Genomic DNA, 22,533 nt, shown 5'->3' with positions numbered 1-22,533 from the left:
TGTTCTCTGTATATTTATATATATATATATATTGGTTACATCTTTTCTCTGTAAATATTTTTATTGCACCCTTTTGACCTTTTAGTAATAAATCTTTCTTTCTGAAAGTGTTGAACTGTTTCTATAGCTCATTAATCCAGTTTACGAATTCCTGCCTCTAAAAGAGCGCTACTGTGTTTGTTTAACCCTCTGTATAGCCTGTCTGCAGTGACAGTGTTATACAGGCGATTATCTCAACCATCATAGTGTTATTGCCGAGTTTCATCTTTCTCTGTACAAAAAGGAGGTGGTGGCAGTGTGAAGGGTTAATTGCGTAATTAACCTGAACCAGTAACAATCGCAGTCAGGCTGCCGGTACATCGATTTGTGGTCCATTAGCTGGAAAATCGCTGTGCATGGTGCAGCTGGGCGTGGCATTGTTACGCACGTGACATCGTGGCTTCAGATTGGCTAGTCCTTCGGTCACAAGTTTGGTGAGAAGGTCAGGGGTCTGACGGGCGATTGTCACATGAGACTCCACTTCAATCCAGCTGGCTGACCACACACAGGCAGATATGAATCTTATATATAATCTGGTGCACTCTAAGGGTTGGAGAGCAGTCTAGCAATTGGCACACCCTTCTAGGATTCCTCCAGCTATCCTACAAGCTAGAACCCCGGTGTTAATCACTCTTCCACTGTCCACACACCCCCAAACCAGACACACAACAAACGGTAGCTTGTCACCACCCAACAGTTTGTCCGCAGACTGGTCTGCTGGGCCACCACACACACACAGATCTCCGTCTGGCAGATCTGCTACTTTACAATCTGCATGCAATCTGCCAACACACAGTGCAATTGCATACAGATTGGCAATGAACGTAGACCGAGCATATATAGACACTGCAATACAATACAATCTCTCCGGAGATATGAGCCCGAGCTTAAGTACCCAGAAGTCACTTATTAATTTTATGATTTAATATCCCGAAAGTGGGCAGTGCATAAAATATGTACAAAGTATAAAGAGTTACAAATAATACAGAAAATACAAAAAGACACACAATTGGCTATTCACTATAAAATAAAAGGGAATAAAAACAGAAATAAAACTTTTACCAAGAATTATCCTGCGACTGGAGCAAGTCAGAGAAAGTCCACGATTGTGGGTGATAAACCACAGATGGTTACTAAAAGAACTTCTAATTTGAACAATATATTGGTACAATCAGAATTTAAAAAGACTCTGAAAGAAAACTGGTTAACAAAAATGGGTAAGACCACAGGTAGGTATCCTTGTGGTCATTGCCAGATCTATTCCTATGTACACAAAACTAACAAATTCTACAATGTAGATGATTCCAAAACCTATGTGACAAAAAAAAAATTGCAGCACCCACCATTTTATTCACTAGGGTGTCTGCTTTAAAAAAAATATATAATTTTTGGGGGTTCAAAGTAATTTCTTAGCAAAAAACACTGATTTTTCCTTGTGAACAAAAAGTGTCAGAAAGGATTGGTCTTCAGGTTAGAAGAGTGAGTGATGTGTGGCATAAACTTCTAATGCTGGGCATAAAATGCCCCCACCCCCCCAAATGACACCATATTTGGAAAGTAGACACCCTAAACTATTTGCTATGAGGCATGTTGAATCAATAGAAGAATTTAATTTTTTACAAAAAGTTTTTGGAAAATGACAAAAAAATTTTTTTTTTCTTTTACACAGAATTGTCACTATTGCTCACACATGCCATGAGTATATGTGGAATTAATCCACAAAATACATTCTGCTACTTCTCCTGAGTATGGGGATACTTCATGTGAGAGACTTTTTGGCAGTCTAGCCACGTACAGGAGCACAAAATCTAATAAGTACCGTATTTTCCGGCGTATAAGACGACTGGGCGTATAAGACGACCCCCTACTTTTCCTGTTTAAAATGTAGTGTTTGGGCTATACTCGCCGTATAAGACTACCCCTCTTCCAGTGCACACCAGTGGGAAGAATCGTGCCCCATCATTGGTGTCAGTGGGAGGAATAGTGCCCCATCATTGGTGTCAGTGGCAGGAATAGTGCCCCATCATTGGTATCAGTGGCAGGAATAGTGTCCCATCATTGGTATCAGTGGAAGGAATAGTGCCCCATCATTGGTATTAGTGGGAGGAATAGTGCCCCATCATTGGTATCAGTGGGATGAATAGTGCCCCATCATTGGTGTCAGTGGGAGGAATAGTGCCCCATCATTGGTATCAGTGGCAGGAATAGTGCCCCATCATTAGTATCAGTGGCAGGAATAGTGCCCCATCATTGGTATCAGTGGGAGGAATAGCACCCCATCATTAGTATCAGTGGCAGGAATAGTGCTCCATCATTGGTGTCAGTTGAAGGAATAGTGTCCCATCATTGGTATCAGTGGGAGGAATAGCGCCCCATCATTGGTATCAGTGGGAGGAATAGTGTCCCATCATTGGTGTCAGTGGGAGGAATAGTGCCCCATCATTGGTATCAGTGGCAGGAATAGTGCCCCGTCATTAGTATCATTGGGGGGAATAGCACCCCATCATTGGTGTCAGTGGAATAGTGCCCTATCTTTGGTGTCAGTGGGAGGAATAGTATCCCATCGTTGGTGTCAGTGGGGGGGGGGGAATAGTGCCCCATCGTTGGTGTCAGTGGGGGGGGAGGAATAGTATCCCATCATTGGTGTCAGTGGGGGGTGGAATAGTGCCCCATCATTGGTGTCAGTGGGGGGTGGAATAGTGCCCCATCATTGGTGTCAGTGGGGGGGGAGGAATAGTGCCCCATCGTTGGTGTCAGTGGGGGGGGAGGAATAGTGCCCCATCGTTGGTGTCAGTGGGGGGGGGGAGTGCCCCATCGTTGGTGTCAGTGGGAGGAATAATGCCCCATCATTGGTATCAGTGACACCAACGATGGGGCACTATTCCTCCCACTGACACTTGCTGACCCCTGTTCCAGTGTGGTGCTGCTGCAGCCAGCATATGTGGTTGCAGCAGCACCTAAGCACGGCACACTTACCTGCATCTCCACTCGATTTTTGCGGGGCCGCTCAGCTCCGCCTCCTCACCGGTGATTGGCCGCCTGTGTGCCTTTCCTGAGCTACAGTTCTGGCGGCCAATCACCGGTGAGGAGGCGGAGCCGAGCAGCCGCGCGAACATCCAGTGGACGAACCGAAGGAAGGAGCAGCCGCACTTCCTGGACCGGATCGTCGTGGGACCGGAGCCAGGTAAGAGACAGCAGCCCCTGCCCACCCCTGTACTTAGTTTCCCTTCTGTTGGAAGGGGGGGGCGGCGGCGGGACCGCGCCGCCCCCCTAAAAAGTGTCAGCATGCCGTTACCGGCGTATAAGACGACCCCTGACTTTTGAGAAGATTTTCAAGGGGTAAAAAATCGTCTTATACGCCGGAAAATACGGTACCTTCAGGCTTTTAAAGGGCTTTATTTCCTCATTACACTTCCTGACTACCTATCAAAGTTTTGGAGGCCCTGAAATGCCAGGATAGTAAGAACCCCCCCCCCCCCAAATAACACCCTAAAGAATTTTATAAGAGGCATGGTAAGTATTTTGCAGATCACGTTTGTTGCCACAAGTTTTTGGAAAAAGAAGAAAGAAAACCAAAACATATTTTTTCTTTTCATTTTCTCCTTTTTCAAAACCTTGTGAGAAAAAACGAGATCTGCAAAATACTCACCATGCCTCTTATTAAATTCCTTGAGGTGTCTACTTTCCAAAAGAGGTAATTTAGACGGGGGGGGGGGGGGAATTGGTGCTATCCTGGCATTTCAGTGCCTCCGAAATTGTGATAGGTAGTGAGGATGTGTGAAATGAGGAAGTTATGCATCTTCAGACTTTCAAAGTGGTCATTGGATATTGGGCTCCTGTATGTGGCTAGGCTCACAAAAAGTCTCACACATGTGGTATCCCCATACTCAGTAGAAGTAGCAGAATGTACTTGGGGGTGTAATTCCACATATACCCATGGCATGTGTGAGCAATAAATCATTCAAGTGACAACTTTGTGTAAAAAGAAACAAAATGGTAATTTTACAAAAACATGTGGAAAAAAATCTTCTATGGACTCAACATACCTCTCAGCAGATATCGTAGGGTGTCTACTGCAGACATAGTACAGGAGATGACCAGAGACTATGGACATAGTACAGGAAATGACCAGAGACTGCGGATGTACTACAGGAAATGATCAAAGACTTCAGACATGATACAGAAGACGACCAGAAACTGCAGACATAGTATAGGAAATGATAACAGACTGCGGATGTACTACAGGAGATGAACAGAGACTGCGGACATAGTACAGGAGATGACCAGAGAATGCGGACATAGTACAGGAGATGACCAGAGACTGCAGACATAGTACAGGAGATGACCAGATACTGCGAATGTACTACAGGAGATGACCAGAGACTGCAGACATAGTACAGGAGATGACCAGAGACTGCGGACACAGTACAGGAGATGACCAGAGACTGCAGACATAGTACAGGAGATGACCAGAGACTGCAGACATAGTACAGGAGATGACCAGAGACTGCAGACATAGTACAGGAAATTACCAGAGACTGCGGATGTACTACAGGAGATGATCAGAGACTGCAGATGTACTACAGGAGATGACCAGAGACTGCAGATGTACTACAGATGACCAGAGACTGCAGACTTAGTACAGATAACCAGAGACTGCAAACTTAGTACAGGAGATGACCAGAGACTGCAGGTGCAGGGAGAAATGTCCTGATATTGTGTAGACATGTATAGGTGGGGGTTGTTCATTGTTTAATGCCATGTGGTTGTATCCCATTGTTCTATTGTGTGTCTTGCTTGGGAGCAAACTATTATGGGATGTATGTGTTTGTGTATTGGCTTGGTGGGGAGTGTTTCCGGCAGCCCTTGCCCCTGATGGGACTGCCTGCTGATGTGTTTCTTGTTACTGGGTGTGTATTTCCCTGCCCTGTGTATATATCTTTTATCTATGTTAAAATAAAGCAGTATATTTCCTGGTTTCCTTCAAGACTGGTCTTGTCTAGTCTCGTATGGCCAGCGGTGGTGTCCGTGGATGGTGTTTGGACAGGGAAGCGAGAGTTTATCGGTATACCCTAGTGCAGTCGGAGTCCGGTTCCGTTACACCCTCAGACCTCAGGTGGGCCTCAATGCCAGCACCCTCAGACCCCAGTTGGGTCACCATGCAAGCACCCTCAAACCCCAGTTGTCCTCGATGACAGCTCCACCAGACCCCAGGTGGGTTCCGATGCCAGCACCCTCAAACCCCAAGTGGGTCCCGATGCCAGCATCATCAGACCCCAGGTGGGTCCCGATGCCAGCATCATCAGACCCCAGGTGGGTCCCGATGCCAGCATCATCAGACCCCAGGTGGGTCCCGATGGCAGTACCCTCAGACCCCAGGTGGGTCCCGGTGCCAGCACCCTACGACCCCAGGTGGGTGCTGGTGCCAGCACCCTACGACCCTAAAGTGGGTCCCGATGCCAGTACCATCAGACCCCAAAGTGGGTCCCGATGCCAGCACCATCAGACCCCAAAGTGGGTCTTAATGCCAGCACCCTCAGACCCCAGATGGGTCCTGATGCCAGCACCCTCAGACCGCAGATGGGTCTTGATGCCAGCACCCTCAGACCCCAGATGGGTCCTGATGCCCGCACCCTCAGACCCAATATGGGTCCTGATGCAGGCACCCTCAGACCCTAGGTCTGGCATTTTTTCTGCCAAAATGCTGCTGCCAAGAGCAACAGACTGCTCAGGTGCCCCCATAATAAGCTGCTTGCTATGGGAGCACCCAACAGAAAGGAGCCAGGAGAGCCGGCAGGGAACCCCAGAAGATGTGGATCCAGGCTGCTCTGTGCTAAACCACTGCACACATCAGGTAAGTATACCCTGTTTGTTATTAAAAAAAAAATTAACCTTTACTATCACTTTAAACATTTTTTCTTGGAAGCACTAAAAATTGTTTTCTTACATTTTCTGTACAGACCCATTGAACTTTCTTTACACAGAGCGCTATATAAATCCTGTATAATAATAATCCCTGACTTCTGGTTGGCTGCTGAACTCACCTCCTCTGGAATTAAACCCATCTCCACCAATCATCATCCAATGGGGGGACCTCACATATCCACTAAGCTCCAAGTGTTGAGTTGTGGAGGTGGGTATTTGTGTTCTGGTAGGTGTGGCAAAGCAGTAAGTCAGACAGAAGTCACAACCATTTTCCTAGTGTGGTCCTGGGATTTCTACTAGCGATCACCTTGTACTAGACACCGCAGTCTGCCTGTCTGTGGACACTGGAGATCTGACAGATCCGGTCATTAGGTGGATTGTTATTTATTAAACAGATTCGTGCAGCCCGAGTTTGACAGAAAGCCATGCCGCAGCCCTGGAGAGCCTCTACTACAGGAACAAAGTCACAGCACACTCATCCTGCCATCATCTGCCTTCTCTATATTTTTCTAATGCTGTGGATACAGACAAGTCAATTGGCAGAAGATCGATCCTGTGGGAAATCTGTACATACACATTACATTCTGTCCCGATCACCGGATGATTGCAGATCACAGCTCCAACCAACCGGGAACATCCATCTCAGTATAGCGGCAGGATACTGACTTCCATGGTGTACTCACCGGCCCTCCCATTAGAACCGCCTTCCCTGAATGGCAGACTGTATCCGGTGTAGCGGTAAAATGAGTATCCTGTGAAGATATGTATCCCCTGAAGCAACTGCGCATGTGCCGGTTTCAGGCAAGAAGTCGATTGTCGATCTCCGACTTTAGCACAGAGCTGCCACAGTTAACCCCTTACAGGCTGCAAACCACTGAAGCTGATCCTGCGGATCACTATGGGTTGTGAGATCAGTTAACCCCGTATAGGTTGAGATCCCCGCAAGATGGATTGGATCTGCGGATTGGGGAGCATAATGGATCAGAGAGACGACAGTGACATTGCGGGGGGGGGGGGGTACAGTGACATGGGGGGACAGTGACATGGGAGGGCAGTGTTAATGACATGGGGGAGGATAGCGTAAGTGACATGGGGGAGCAGTGACATGGAGGTGGGAGTCAGTGAAATGGGGGACAGTGATAGTGACATCGGGGAGGACTGTCTTCCCTGATGTCACTATCACTGCCCTCCCCATGTCACTGAAGCTGTCCCCCCCATATGTCACTGACATTGCCCCCACCATGTCACTGACACTGTCCTCTCTATGTCACTGCCACTACCCCCCCCATGTCACTCACACTGTCCTCCCCATGTCACTGCCCCCCCATTACTGCCACTGCCCCCCCATGTCACTCACACTGCCCCCCCATGTCACCGCCACTGCCCCCCATGTTACTGCCCCCCCCATGTTACCGGCACTGCCCCTCCCCATGTCACCAACATTGCCAATCCCATGTCACAGAAACTGTTCCCCCCCACCCCCATGTCACTGACAATCCTGTGTCCCGCTGCCAATCGTCCGCCACGTAATGGGTTAATTTAACTCAGCACATGTTCATCTGCAGTAGTTCGGTAATCGGCTGCTAGTGCCTTAAACCGGCACATGCGCAGTTGCTTCAGGGGATACTGATTTTCATGCGATACTCATCTTGCCGCTACACTGGTTCTACTCACAGCCCAGTCCGAATCACTTTCCACTTCTGCAGGGAGAAACATACAGGGCGGATTGGTCCCAGGACTGCAGGCCATAGAAGGGTCGTTTATCGGCCGATTTTTCACCTGTACGAAAAATCGGACGATATTCACACCGTTAGTTGGGCCCGCCCGTCGGCCGTTTTTCGTGGATCGTCTCGTTTACTTTTATTGGTCATGCTGGAAAATCCACGAAAAACATCCGACGGGCGTGGATGATGGTGGCAGCATCTGCGCCGACCGATTTTTCGTTTATCGGCCAAATTTTCGGCCGATAAACAACCCGTCTATGGCCTGCATAATTCTTCCTACTTTTCCCACCTCCATACACCCAGAGACGCTTGGCAAACGCCTACCAACCGCTGCAAAACCACGCATAGGGCGTTTTTGGAGCGTTAAAAACGCTTCACAATTGCCTGTCTAATGCTTGTCAAATGCTAGAGGGGCGTTTGGCAAGAGTTAGAAATAAAGTCGACTGGAGTTTGCATGTTCTCCCTGTGCCTGCATGGGTTTCCTCTGGGTACTCCAGCTTCCTCCCACACTCCAAAGACATGCTGGTAGGTTAATTGGCTCCTGTCTAAATTGGCCCTAGTATGTGTATGTATGAATGTGAGTTAGGGACCTTAGATTGTACGCCCCTCCAGGGTTAGGGACTGGTGTGAATGTACAATATATATGTAAAGCGCTGTGTAAATTGATGGCGATATAGAAGTACCTGAAATAAATAAATAAATGTGAATGAGCCCTAAAAGGCACTTATTGATTGTATAGACGAGGCGTCCTTAGCAACAAATGCTCCGCCCTCTACAGTTGGCATCTCTTGGCTGCTGACGAGCTCCACTTTCGACAGGAAGCATGTGACCTCCACTCCACCATTTTTTTTTAAATGAACTTTAATGTAACAAAGGACAAATGGCAGCAGACGAGCTCCACTTCCTCGAGTTTTGTCGTTGTTTGTTACTTCAAAGTCATTTTTTTTAATTGGAGTGGAGGTCACGTTTCTTGTCTAGTGGAGCTCCTGTCTTCAGCCATTAGTCGTTTGTTACATTAAAGTTCATTTTTTTAAAAAAAGTGGAGTGCAGGTCACATGTTTCCTGTCGAAAGTGGAGCTCCAGTCTGCAGCCAGATCCCCCCGCCCCCCTTCTTGCTCAGGATTGCTGTCACATGACTGACAGGTGAGTCGGAGATGACAGCTTCTACTGAAGTTGGCTACAGTACAGTGTAGGAGGAGAGACTCACCGAGCTGGGCAGATCAGGGAGCCGCCCTACCATGCCTTGCCCTGGCATGAGCTGGCACCGAAGTCTGTCTCATGGTGACTTGCAGAGTGTCAGCCCTGTGATCTCTGAGTACACACATTGTCCTGAGCCACCCCTGGGGAGTACACTGTACACTGCTCTGTAGGTTATTACTGCTGAATCATGCTGAGCAAGGGGAAGCTGAGAGGTTAAGAAGGCTGGAGAGCCTGTGCAGTGTCATCATCCCCTGCATCGTCCCAGCACATACACACACAGGTAAGTGTGTCTGCTATAGGTGAGATCATTCCATGGCAAGCTTCTTCCTTCATTTTTACTGCGTTTGTACATTGGGGGAGCTAAATACTTTTTTTATGCCTTTTCGGGTAAGTTTATTTTTAGCCAACTTAGCCTTTTCACTGCTGAAGCCAGTTTTGCATTTCTTTTTTGCACACCATAAAAACAATCATTTTAGGTCTGAAGATTAGTTCCCCCCCCCCCCCCGCATGTTATATATTTGGAGAGCAGAGACCCTGGAGAAATAAATAGTGTTAGTTCCTGTGTTATCAAGTGCAAAATTGTAGTAAAAAATACACAAAGTAATTTTAGTGCACAAAAATGCAATATATTACCTACTTTGGTCAAATATAAAATATGAGGTTGCAGCAGGTAAATAGATACCCAGCATGTCAAGCTTTACATTTGTTGGCTACCTGCAAAACGGTGGACTTCAGTACCTTATATTTTTCATAGGGGGCACTTTAAAAGTCATCAGTTTTGAGTTTACTGAGAATAATGGCCCAAAAATCTAGAAACCCGGAATTGCTATCATTTTGGTGTGCGCAGTGTTATGTAACGTAGCACAAGCTACGTTTTTGTACATAAGTGCCCCCCTTGGGGGGGGGGGGGTAGGTGCTTGGGTGTAACATGTTTCTTTCCATTAGAAGTTGTGCGGATGTTGGATCAAGACATTGATTAATGGGTCCCTTAGGTCTGTTTCAAACGCAAACCAATGCATTATGCTTTTTGTCCATTTTGCAGTGCGTTTTTGCTGCGTGTATACCACAATTTGCAGGGGGGGGGTTCTGGGTTTTTTTCTTAAAGGGGAAATTTTTTTGTTGCTGGGTAGAATAAAAACGCAAAATGCGGCAAAAACGCAGTACATGCTTTTCAGCAGCTTCTCCTTTGAACTCTATTGTAGCAAAAACAACTACTTTTTGCATTTAAAAAAGCCCCTGACCTTCAGCAGCTCAAAAAGCATAGATGTGACTATGTCCCATAGGAAACCATGTTGAATGGACTGTAGTGCGTGTCAGCAAAAAGCACTGAAAAACGCATTGGTGTGAACCAGGCCTGAGTCCATGCTATGTATGTATATAGTGGTATTGTTACTCTAGCAGGCTGTCAAATATGTACAGTATATATATTTACTTCTATATCTCTGCATGACTAGTATAGGGGACATTAATAATGTATGACAATCATAAAGGCCGTTGTTGTGAATACAGTTCACTATGTTATGTGCAGAATTTGTATATATCTGTAGATAGGCATTAAATCAGAACTCCATCCTCCCCCTCAACTGCCAAACTCCCACACTTGGCACTGTTTTTGGCTTTGACAGGTACCCGCACCCACTTCCAGCTGAGTTTGGCGCTCTCCAACGAACCTCCTCCTCCATATAGTGTTTTATCCTTCTAAAATATTTATTGCTAAAACAATTCCTGTATTCCACTCACATATGATGTAATTAAGTGCGCTACATAAAGTAACTCCAATCGGGTTCAGTCCTGTTCGTACAGATCTTCCAACCACTTGTATGCAGCCAGCTGTATTATACTCTCCTTTCCTTGAGCGCATACTGGGCCACCTCCAGCCAGTGGTACATCCTTGACATCCAGTAGCCTATGGATATGATTACTTGTATGTGTTTAGTTACAGCCTAAACATGTGTTGCTTGACCAGGGTGGGGACAGCCTCCTTGCTGCAGTGCTTCTTCTTGATCTGTATGCCTTTCACTTATGATGTTTGGCTTTTGTGTTCACCTATGGACATAGGATGCGCTTAATTACATCATACATGTGAGTGGAATGCTGGAATTGATTTAAAAAATGTTTTAGAACAGGGGTGTCAAACTCCATTTCATTGCGGGCCGTATCAGCATTATGGTTGCCCTCAAAGGGCCAGTTGTATCTGTAAGACTAGATGTCCAGAGCACCTCACCCCCCCCCCCCCCCCATTACATCAGATGTCAAGAATCCCACACCCTCCCTAACATCTCCTTCCTCCCCCTTTGCGGACAGAGGTGGAAAGCAGAAAGTGCAGGGTCTGGAGGAGGACCAGAGGAGGAGAGGAATCAGTTACCAGAGTCTGCTGAATGCTGCGACCAGGAGAGGCAGAGATGAGAGGATGCTGCAGCTGCACTGAGAGGTGCAGGATTTGGCAGATGAATTCTATTCTCCTCTCTGCTACCAACTGCAGAGACAAGATGGGGGGTGGAGACCTGCATTAGAGGTGCAAGGGCCACATGAAATGGCCTGGAGAGCTGGATTCGGCCCGCGGGCCTTGTGTTTGACACCTGTGTTTTAGAAGGATAAAGCACCACATTCTGGTTCTCTCTTTTTGGTGCACATTTTATAGAGGAGGAAAGCTAAGAAAGTGGAGGAGATTTCTGCCTATTGGAAACAAGGGGGTTTATTTACTAAACCTGGTTGACTCAGAATCTTGGGCACCTGTGCATGGTAGCCAATCAGCTTCTAACCTCAGCATGTTCAGTTAAGCTTCAGCAATAAAACCTGGAAGCTGATTGGTTTTTATGCAGAAGTGGACAAGATTCTGAGTCAACCAGGTTTAGTAAATAAACCCCAAGATATCAGTCCATATATATGGGACAAATGCCATTTATGACCTCACTTAGCGGCTTGGTCATATATATCAGGTGAGAGCACATCCGGTGGAGGTGATCACGCACGTTCATTGGTTTGCAGTATATAGAAGCACTATGGGATTAAAGCATCTGTGAAGATATACAACAATAGGACTATTTCTATTATCAGATGGACATATTTTACAAATAGATGTCCATGTCACTTGTCAGAGTTGGTTTATGTGGTTACAAATATAGGTGAAGCACGGTACTGGATTGCTATTCATGATTTGCATATTAGAGCACACCGGGTGCTTCCGGAGGCATGAAAGTGTACACATGGGCATCTCTGGGTCCTTCTTATTAACACATAAGTAGGTTAGCAGCTGTATATTTACATCATTATTTACATAAAGTTTACTTTTAATTCCTCTTCTTGAAAAGATCTCTGGCATGCTCAGTGGAATGTATTCATCATGTTCTCAGAATGTTTTTCTTTTTCATTTGGTTATCAAAACAAATATAGTAATTGGAATATCCTGCCCTATAGTTCATGCTTATAAGAACAGCCTGCATTTTGCTTTTGTGGAGGCTTTTTGGAAGCACGGCTCTGAATTCTCCATCTGTAACTGTTGACACGTGTTACAGACCCCACTACTCCAGCCAGGATCCTGACGTGTGTGTGCTCTCTCGGGTCGGAAGGATGGCTTGTCGAAATGTGATGAAGACTGTCCTGAGCGTGGAGCAGTCAGAGGGAGTTGGTGCCCGAGTACGTAGGAGTATTGGTAGATGTGAGGTATGAGATTTACATTTTTATAAAATACATGGATAAATAAGAAAACACTGTCCATTTCCATCCGACTGTCATCCGATCCGCCAGACGGATGAGGAACAGAGCCCCATCCGTCTGTTTTTAACGTACTGAATCAGATCAGATGCCGGCGGGTGTCCGCTGACACACACTGCTCCATAGAGTGCTATGGATGGTCTGATCCGAACCGCCTGAAAAGCTGAAAGGCGGACCCAATTGGACCGTCGGTTTCCTTCAGGGAAACTAAGGCCCGTTCACACTATCAAATTATCTTAACTATTTAACCCCTGATTATCCTCTTCTTATCCTTCTCTAGTCCTAATTGGCTACCTTCTCTCTGTGCTTTCTGAATGTAAAAAGAAAATGTCACAAATTTAATGTTTTTTGTATTTTTTTTTCCCATAGTGTTGGCAATGAAGAAAGCTCCTTCATTTAATTTATAAATAACTTTGTCACATTTATAATTAGTATGTTCATATCTGCAAAAACATTGGGCCAGTGGATAAAATGTGAAAATGGCTCCAGAACATCATTAGTTAAGCGTTTCCTCCCATCCTCTCCTTAAATGTCCTCTGTGTTACCTTTAGCAATTGTTTTAAAGTTGGCTACATGGAATCCTGTGCCAGCTGCCATGCCATAACTTGATTTTGTTTTGTTGTGGATTAACAAAACAAATTTATAGGAAAGATGGATCACATCCAAGAAAATGATGAAAAGGATTTTCCATGGTAAAGGAAACCTGTAGTTAGAGAAGCTTGCCATTGTTGACCTCCAATTAGTTGCCTGCCTGTTTCTGGCCTCAGAGCTTTTTGAGTCTCTGACCTGGAATAGGTGTGTCTCCATCCTTTGTTGTATCTCAGTACTGTTGGCTTCCTGCCATCTGTTTGCATTCATTTCTTGTCTTCATGCGCACAGTCCAGTGATGATTGCAAAATGGGCCATGCCAGCGTAATTGAAATGGTCACTTGGAATTTTGTGTGACAGGGTGACAACATAGGAGCAAAACTGTGAGACAGGGCATTGTCACCCTAAAATAGGAAGTTCCTAAGCAAGGATCTTCATGGCAGGATCATCAGATGTAGTTTTAATGAAAGATGCAGATTAAAAAATATTTAAAGCCCAACTCTGGGCAGATAAGAAAATGATCCTTTGCATTGGGGCTCTGCTTGCACTGCGAGTTTTAATAGCACGTTTTGTCTAGGGGAGAGGAGAAACTGTTTATTTACCTGATCCTCCACTTCCATGGTGCTCCCCCACGATCCAAAGTTGGACTGTCGCTTGACATCTTCATATCCAGAGCAGGACTATGGACACTGCATTGGTCTTGACGATGTCAAGAACGTAGAGCATGGGGGCATGGAAGCTGCGGGGACTGGTCTAGCTGAGGATCAGATAAGTATATTTCCTTTTATTATAACAAAACAATATGCAGCGCTAAGGTATATGAAAAGTGAATGAAAACCAATAATAAATATGATAATAGCCAACAATGTGAGACGCTACAGAGCGCCAAATGACACAATCAAGTGGATATAACGTCCAAATATGACGTATAAAGTGCTCAAGGTGATGAAGTAAAATATAATTGAGTCCAAACAGCAACCGCCTTAAGGTGCAAATCCGTGATTCCTGTGATATAAAAAAGGACGTATATTGCACTAACCAGAAAGCGCAATAAATTTTGCATTGGACTAATTCAAACCACTCCTGGTCATCTGGATCTGGACAGCAGGACTCTGGGGGTCATCTGGCAAACCTCAGCATGTCAGGCAACACTCAGCATACATCTCCAGGGACATGACATCCATCCAGCAGGGGGGGAAACGCTCACATAGGTGCAGTAAATACCAGGAACTTAACCGGGGGGGGGGGGGCTCATGAAAAAACGAGCCAGAACGTTCTTCCAATAGTGCAGTATTTTAATTGAATATGGGTCAAAGGCATAAATATAAATGTGTGCACTCACATCTGGCATTGAAACCGAATCCATGATGGCTGCCGTCCTTCCACGAGGGGCGTGCGGCGTGACGTCACCAACGTAGGGCACCTCCCTCTTTAGCAATATTTCCTTTTATTGTTCCCCTAGACATAAACAAACAATTTACCCTTGCAGTGCAGGCACAGCCCCACTGCAAGGGATAATTTTTTTATTTGCCCATAGTTGGGCTTTAAAAATAGTTTAAGGGTCAGTTCACACCACAAAAACGCACTCCAGATAAATTACATTAACATGTTGAGGGCTTCTTTACATAGGTAGTTGCATTAGAAGGCAATTTATTGTCCCCAAACTTCACCACTGAACTGTGAATGTGACAGTTCATTCAGCTCTATCAGCAGCACAGTATGATGCTATGGATTACATCACATCTTGCTGCACTTTTTTTTTTTTCTTTTCTTTTTAAAGTAGGTCTATTAGCAATATCCCCCAATGGATAAGTTCCACACACGACCTCCACCACCCCTTCCTATGTTTTTCATGCCTATAAATTAAAGGGAAGACAGAAATGCATTCACAGTGTAAAACTATTTATTAAAAGCTTCCATATGAAACATAAAAAGGGCCAACTCGCATTACTTTGTGCATCACCCCTGCACCAGGAAAGAAGCTCTTGTTTTTTTTAGATAGCTGGCTCCCCAATTGCCTAGTGCGAGCGCTACTTCCATGTGTATTCACAGAAAATGCAATATAGTTTGTCTGATTAAGCAGCCGTAAGTAGTTAGCACTTCCACCTGGCAGCACTAGGGTCTTCGGTTCAAATCCCAACCACGACAGTACCTGCCTGGAGTTTGCATGTTCTCCCTGTGCCTGTGTGGGCTTCCTCCAGGTACTCTGGTTTCCTCTCACACTCCAAAGACATGCTAGTAGGTTAATTGGCTCCTGTCTAAACTGGCTCTAGTATGTATATGCATGAATGTGAGTTGAGGACCTTAGATTTTAAGCTCCTTGAGTGCAAAGACTAATGTGAGTGTACAATATATATGTAAGCTCTGTGCAAATTGTCCATGCTATACAAGTACCTGTAATTAATAACTATTATTTTTTTTAAATTGTAGGAGATTTCTTTTTATGTTGATCGGTATATGTAATTTTTTTTTTCTTTTTCCTTTTTTTTTTATTTAGCTTAGAAATTTGGATCCATTTCTGATGTTTGATGAATTTAAAGGTGGCAGACCCGGGGGCTTTCCAGATCACCCTCACCGAGGATTTGAGACGGTAAGAACTGCCTGTGGCACTGTGATAGTTGAGGAATCCAAAAATAGTCATTCAATTGTTTATTTATTTTTTTTAAATTGGAAGTTAAGGTAAAAAGTATTCATTGTACCTTGAGTGAATGGCTAGAAGGGGCACCTTTTAATCAGATATACCTGTGGTTTGTGGGGGTTATTTAGGTTACTTACAATGAGACTATGTTCAGTGCTTTGATTACACGTTAAATATTTCTTCACTTGCTCACAGAAATACAAATAGGGATTTGCTTGCAGAGATGATTCATATCCATTATGGCCCAATTAGTAATGTTATCCCTTCTTAATGTCAGATACACAGTTCAGTCATCCATGGGTTTGTTTGTGGCAATGTTATGTTGCTATTATATGATGTACTTTTTTAGCCACTTCAAGTCTGGACACTTTCACCCCCTTCCAGTTCAGGCCAATTTTCTACTTTCAGTGCTATCACACTTGACAATTGTGCAGTCATGCAACACTGTACAACACATGCAACACTGTACCCATATGATTTTTTTAGCATTTTTTTTAGACAGATACAACTTTATTTTGGTGGTATTTATTCACCACTGGGATTTTTATTTTTTTGCTATATAAATAAAAAACGTGTTTTTCTTATAACATTTTGCAAATAAATAATCTTTCTTCATAAATCTTGGCCAAAATGTATTCATCTATCTTTTTAGTACAAAGAAAAATAACCCAAATTAGTTTATAACTAAAAATGTTGTTATAATTTTTAAAAAACAAATTTAAAATTTTTATTTTTATTTTTTTTTTTTTTTTTTAACATACTGTCACCCTAGCAGTACAGTGTCACCATAGTGACACTATACTACTTGTGGGGGGTGATGAAGATTTTTTTATTTTTTTTATTTTATTTATTTTTTTACACTGATTGCTTTTACACCCATAAAGGCTGTAAAAACAATCATTTCTCCTTCTCTCTGGGTGCATTCCTACAGCCGTTGAGAAATACTGTGAGAGCTGTGGTTGGTCACAGCTTGTCACATGGTACAAAGCTGTTGTGAATAGCCTTGTACCATGTGACCTCGGTGATCATTCACAGATTTCACAAGTAGTAAGCAATGATGTCAGGAAGTGACATCTTTTTTACTACTATTCATGTGATCATTGATTGGCCAATCAGTGATCACATGATCGGGACCTCACACAGAGGTCCTGTACAGCGATCGATGTTCCACTGTGTCGTCTGGACACAGTTGGCACCGATCGCGGTGCCACATGCTCCCAGGGAGCGCGCTCAGGCAATGAATGCGGGGGGACGTTTAGAAACGTCCACCTGCATCGGCAGTGCTCCCATCTGGCCATTTATTTACATGGGCCGGACGGGAAGTGGTTAAATAAAACAAAAGTAATTTATATATGTTTTCTTGGTCTTTTCTAAGCACTATACAATCCTGCTGGATTGGATAAAATAGGGAACACTTAGAAACTTTAATAGTCCCATGCCAAAGCTACAGTCAACAGCAGAGGCTCTGGCATTGGCCTATTAAAAGAGAAATATACACACTCACCTACATGGCATTGCTCCGAGGCTGCAGCTGTCTACCCACCCACCCATCTTCCTGCTCTACCTCAAGAACTGAGCAGCAATAGAAGACCGCTGATCGCTTAGTTCTTGGTCTTCAGTGAGTCAGTGACTGTCAGTCTTGGAGTCCGAGCTCAATAGAGTATAAGGCTGTGGAGGGAGCGGGAGTGGCTAGTTCAAGCTCTCGGTGGTGTGCTGAGAGGCAGAGCCAGCTAAAACACAGGCATCTGGTCAAAACCCAACAAGAAGTCCCTGCAGAACCTGGACCATTTTTGTGACGTCAGCTAAAGCCTGCTGTCGGTTGAGTGTTGGACCCTGGGAACTAAGTGCACTCCTGTGATCCCCAGGAGACGTATGGCCAAAAATGCTTTGGCAATACCACTCCTTTAAATGTTAGGGAAGAGCTTGCCTCCAGGAGAGGACAGAGCACGAGTAGCAGTTAAGGTCCTATGTACAGGGTTTACCCAGCAACTCCCCAGACCCACAGAAATAGATTTAAGGAGTAAATTTACCCTTTCCCAAAAAATTATAAATGCACACTTTTTTTTTTTTTGCGTGTAAATGTGCATTTTAGAATTTTATTTTTTTTTTTTACATTGCAGCCCGTAAGGCATTGCACTCACGATCAGCAGACTGTAGGTGCAATGCCTGTATCCTGTAGACATTCAGTACACTGTCTGCCCATACCTCGTATGGGCAGGCAGTTACTGAATGGCAGGAAGAATTGGACTAAAAGTGCTCACCAGTGCCCTCAAACTTCATTGAGAACTACATGCCGTCGGCCGAATAGGCCTGCGGTAGATGTAGTTCATTCGTTCACAGAACTCTGTGAATGAATGGTGTAACTATGTGGGCGGAGCTATTTTAACTTGTGACATCGGATGCGGGGAGAAGATCCCCCTCCCACTGCCACAGGGAGGGAGAATGTGGGGGGGGGGAGTGGAGGAGGAGGCAGTTGCTGGAACATATTACATGTTCCTCCCTAAATGTGGGTGGAACATGTAACATGTTCCAAAGGTCAATGCATCCTTTTAAGAAAGGTGATTGTAGTCCCCACTGTTTATCAGCATATTCAGACTAGATCAGCCATTCTTATCTATGGTTCCTACAGTGGTTGCTTGGTGTTTCTTCAGCTGTGGCTGATTGACCTCTCATCTGATACCTGCCTAGTTCCATGTCCAACAACACTTGGCAGATCCAGTAGCATGGCACCAATTACCTTGGGAGTGGCATCTTGACCACTACTGCAAGCTGTGCATTCCACCCACTGACCCACAATCATTTTAGCAAGGGTTCCTTGAGACCTAAAAATTATTTCAAGGGTTCCTCTGGGGTAAAAAGGTTGAAAAAGGCTGGTCTAGACACATTGTGAGACATGGCAGCTTATTTCAAAGTGTTAATTCACACAAACTGATATTTTAAATGATACATTCATTTTTCTACGTAAGCAAAAATGTTCATACAGAACAGGTTTGTTTGTTTGTTTGTTTTTTTTTTGTTGTTGTTTTTGGTACTATCCCATTTAATGGTGAATGGAAACTGGTGTATTAGGATACTTGTTGTTGGCTAGTAAAAGCTTATATTAAAGTGATTTTGTAAACACTCAGATTTTTTTTTTTTTATTAAAATAACAAACGTCATACTTACCTGCTCTGTGCAGCCCCAATCCTCCTCTTCCTGGGTCCCCTGCCCATGTGCTATGAAGGCACTTTTGTGAGTTTGCTCTCGAACTGTGCCCTATGTGTCTATTGACAAACGGAGATGGCTCAGTTCAGCCTTGCCTCTGCTCCATTTTCACCTTTCTCTTGCTTGGCTGTGATTGACAGCAGCAGGAGCCAATGTCTATGAGGCTATGAGGAGGCAGAGAGCCTGGAGAGCCGCTGCACTTGCGCACATTGCTTGATCGAGATTGGGCTCAGGTAAGTATAAGGCCGGGGGGGGGTTTAGCTGGACAAGGAAGGCTTTTTACCACAAAGCAGGAAATATATTAAGATAAAAAAAACCTTCTGCCTTTAGAACCACTTTAACTGTTAACCTGGGTATGCAGAAAATTCCCTGGCGTGTTTATAAATTCAACAACTATGCAATTCCCTAATCAAAAACAGGTTTTCTGTTGTTGGAGCCCAAGCTTGTAATGCTTCAGTATCGAACACACCCTCAGTCTGTTTACATTGGAAACATTAATTAAAACCTGCTGTATTAGCATTCTTTTTTAAAACCGTATTACTGCAGACCTATCATTAAAATTCACTCTTTATATAAATTATAGATCACTATTACCAAATCATTTAAAGCTTATTTAAACCCATGAACAAGAAACAATTAGTCTCACAATACCCTATGCCACTTACTGTATCCAACACAACAAACCCTTTTCTCCTGCGCTAGGAAATGACTCAGTAGACCCAATAGGAATGTTCTGGAATTTTCTGGAATATGCACTGCTTGCTGCACTCAACAGATCGGGGTGGTCCAAACACACTAGATGCAAATGGAGAAACAGAAAAAAGGCGCACCGACCTAGTGCATTATCGTTTAAAATATTTATTGAAGAAACAAAGTAAGTATCATACTTACAATAGACATAAAAACACAGGCATGTCAAACTGAACAAGATCTATGATCCAAACAACATCTGAGTCCATACGATGGAACCCTGGATGACCAACTGGTTAACGCGTTTCGAGGACACAACCTCTTCCTCAGATCCAACGCTATAGGAGTCTGCACTTCTCTTTATATAGGTTACTAAATGATATCAAAAGGGCAATATCAGAACCACCCGAAGGCGGAGCCTGACATCACATGACCCATTAGCATCCAAATTGAAAAAAAATTAAATAATAATTGTGAACTATATTAGGAAAACATATATATAAAAATAATAATGTATAATAAATGTGTAAACACTTACACTTATGGGAAGATCATTGGTGGTATATGATGAAAACAAAATAAATAAATGTAAGGGAAGGTGAATAGTATATGGGGCTGGCCAGCATGTGTGATCTACTGCCATGTAGCTGAATACTGATAGACTGTGGGATGAAATGAGATGAAGGTGGAATGTGGTGTTCATAGTGGTATAAAACATGTGGGGCTGGAGCGCACGCCAACATGTGCGATCCACTGCCACGTTGCTGGACTCTGACAAACAAACCAAGGTCAGCTGGACGTGGAGAAGCTCTCCTGTGTCCTGGCTGTCAGATTCAGTAAGGGCAGCCAATGGATTGCTGTCCTGAGATCACATGGGCCAGTTATCGAGGGAGGTGGGCGGATCCATGTACGGTCCACCTGCGCTCCGTCCAGGGCCAATGAGAGCCAGTCGTGAAGGCATTGGCTCTCGCCACATTCCACCATTATCTCGTTTCATCCCACAGTCTATCAGTATTCAGCTACATGGTAGTAGATCACACATGCTGGTCAGCCCCATATAGTATTCACCTTCCCTTACATTTATTTTTTGTTTTGTTTTGTTTTCATCTACCACCAATAATCTTCCCATAAGTGTAAGTGTTTACATATTTATTATACGTTATTATTTTTATATATATGTTTTCCTAATATAGTTCACAATTCTTATTTAATTTTTTTTTTTTTTTCAATTTGGATGCTAATGGGTCATGTGATGTCAGGCTCCGCCTTTGGGTGGTTCTGATATGGCCCTTTTGATATCATTTAGTAACCTATATAAAGAGAAGTGCAGACTCCTATAGTGTTGGTTCTGAGGAAGAGGTTATGTCCTCGAAATGCGTTAGCCAGTTGGCCATCCAGGGTTCCATCGTATGGATTCAGATGTTGTTTGGATCATACATCTTGTTCAGTTTGACATGCCTGTGTTTTTATGTCTATTGTAAGTATGATACTTACTTTGTTTCTTCAATAAATATTTTAAACGATAATGCACTAGGTCGGTGCGCACTTTTTCTGTTTCTCCATTTGCCACTTACTGTATAGCGCCGCTCAAGGTGCTCTGGTAGATTCAGTATCTCACAGCAATGTAAGGGTGCAGGCTGTCTTCTGCTTAATCCAGAAAGCAGGGAAGTATAAGGAGATGAGAGACGCCGCACATCACAAACTCAGCAGGTGAAAAGAAGTATGAACGGCCTCAGGCTTGAGTTCCTCCTGAGCCCCATCTTTATATAATAACCCCCTATGTATAATAATAAATGTAAAATTGATGTATATATTTTACAATTATTACTATTATTATTTTTATTATATTGGTGGGTTTCACCACTATTTGCACATTGCAGCTGTGCAATATTTCTTAACTTTTGCAGAGAGGGTGACACCATCACTACCATGTTCTAATACACTGGTTGATTTGGTTTCAACATTATTTGCACACAACTTCTTCTTCCTCTTCCTCTTCCTCTTCTTCTTCTTCTTCTTCTTCTTCCTCTTCTTCCTCTTCTCCTCCTTCCTCCTTCCTCCTTCCTCCTTCTTCTTCTTCCCTGGGTTTCAGCTTTTACTATTTATATCTTCTTTTGTAAGAAATCAACATAATTTTGTATGCCATACCAATCAACTGGCATTAGCGTTCAAGCTGTTATGTGAAAGTAGTCTACAAAATGTCCACTAGAGGTCAGTACTTTACTAAATAACCAAAATGACTGCTTTCCGAGTACAGAAATGGTAAAGAAATCTGCAACATGGAACATCTCCTTACAGAGCAAAGTGGACCTGTAATAATTTTAAATGTGGACAAACAATTAAAGTGTTACTAAACCCAGGACCCTGCATTCACTCTATCTGGTCTCTCACAGTACACAGAACATAGAAATGCAATTACTTTAATAAATATAAACTGCTAAATACCTTTTCTCATCAGCAGTTAATAGCAGTCTTGTAACTTCTATCAGTGTCTGGCTGAGCACTGATTAAAGCTTGTAGGAGGAGTTTTCATTCTCATTTGACTGTCCTATGAAGCTGCATGACCCCTGACCCTTTGTCTGGACAGTACTGATTGGCCCTGTGCTGATCACATTCACTCTCCCAAGTAAAAAAAACCTCTGAGCATGTGCAGAGTGTCTCCAAACAATGTTTTATCACAAGATAAAAGGGAGACAGTGGAAGAAGAGGAGGATCACAGACATCAGGATCAAACAGCATTTTAAACAATGCCTAGGATTTACCCCTTAGGTTCCACAGTGAGTATAACAAGAATGCTTTACTGCATATACA

At 43.9% G+C, this 22,533-nt stretch overlaps 1 protein-coding gene across 2 annotated transcripts in view; it reads left to right on the top strand.

Moving 5' to 3' along the window:
* Nucleotides 1–8,803: 8,803 nt before the first annotated feature.
* PIR (pirin) overlaps nucleotides 8,804–22,533 on the top strand; it is a 69,235-nt gene continuing 55,505 nt past the window's right edge. The window contains exons 1-3 of one of the 2 annotated variants that reach the window (XM_089693634.1): nucleotides 8,804–9,168; nucleotides 12,404–12,551; nucleotides 15,688–15,780. In XM_089693634.1, the coding sequence (XP_089549760.1) occupies nucleotides 12,459–12,551; nucleotides 15,688–15,780 (186 nt within the window). In that variant the 5' untranslated portion in view covers nucleotides 8,804–9,168; nucleotides 12,404–12,458. Of the gene's footprint in view, nucleotides 9,169–12,308; nucleotides 12,552–15,687; nucleotides 15,781–22,533 lie in introns of those variants that run through there. The other variant, XM_089693633.1, reaches the window with a different exon arrangement.

Source organism: Staurois parvus, unplaced genomic scaffold (assembly GCF_062004578.1).
Source record: "Staurois parvus isolate SC_StPar_1 unplaced genomic scaffold, SC_StPar_1.0 ptg000635l, whole genome shotgun sequence".
NCBI classification, from domain to species: Eukaryota; Metazoa; Chordata; class Amphibia; order Anura; family Ranidae; genus Staurois; species Staurois parvus.
Note: the sequence above shows the minus strand (reverse complement) of the source record. Positions and strands in the feature narration are given on the sequence as shown.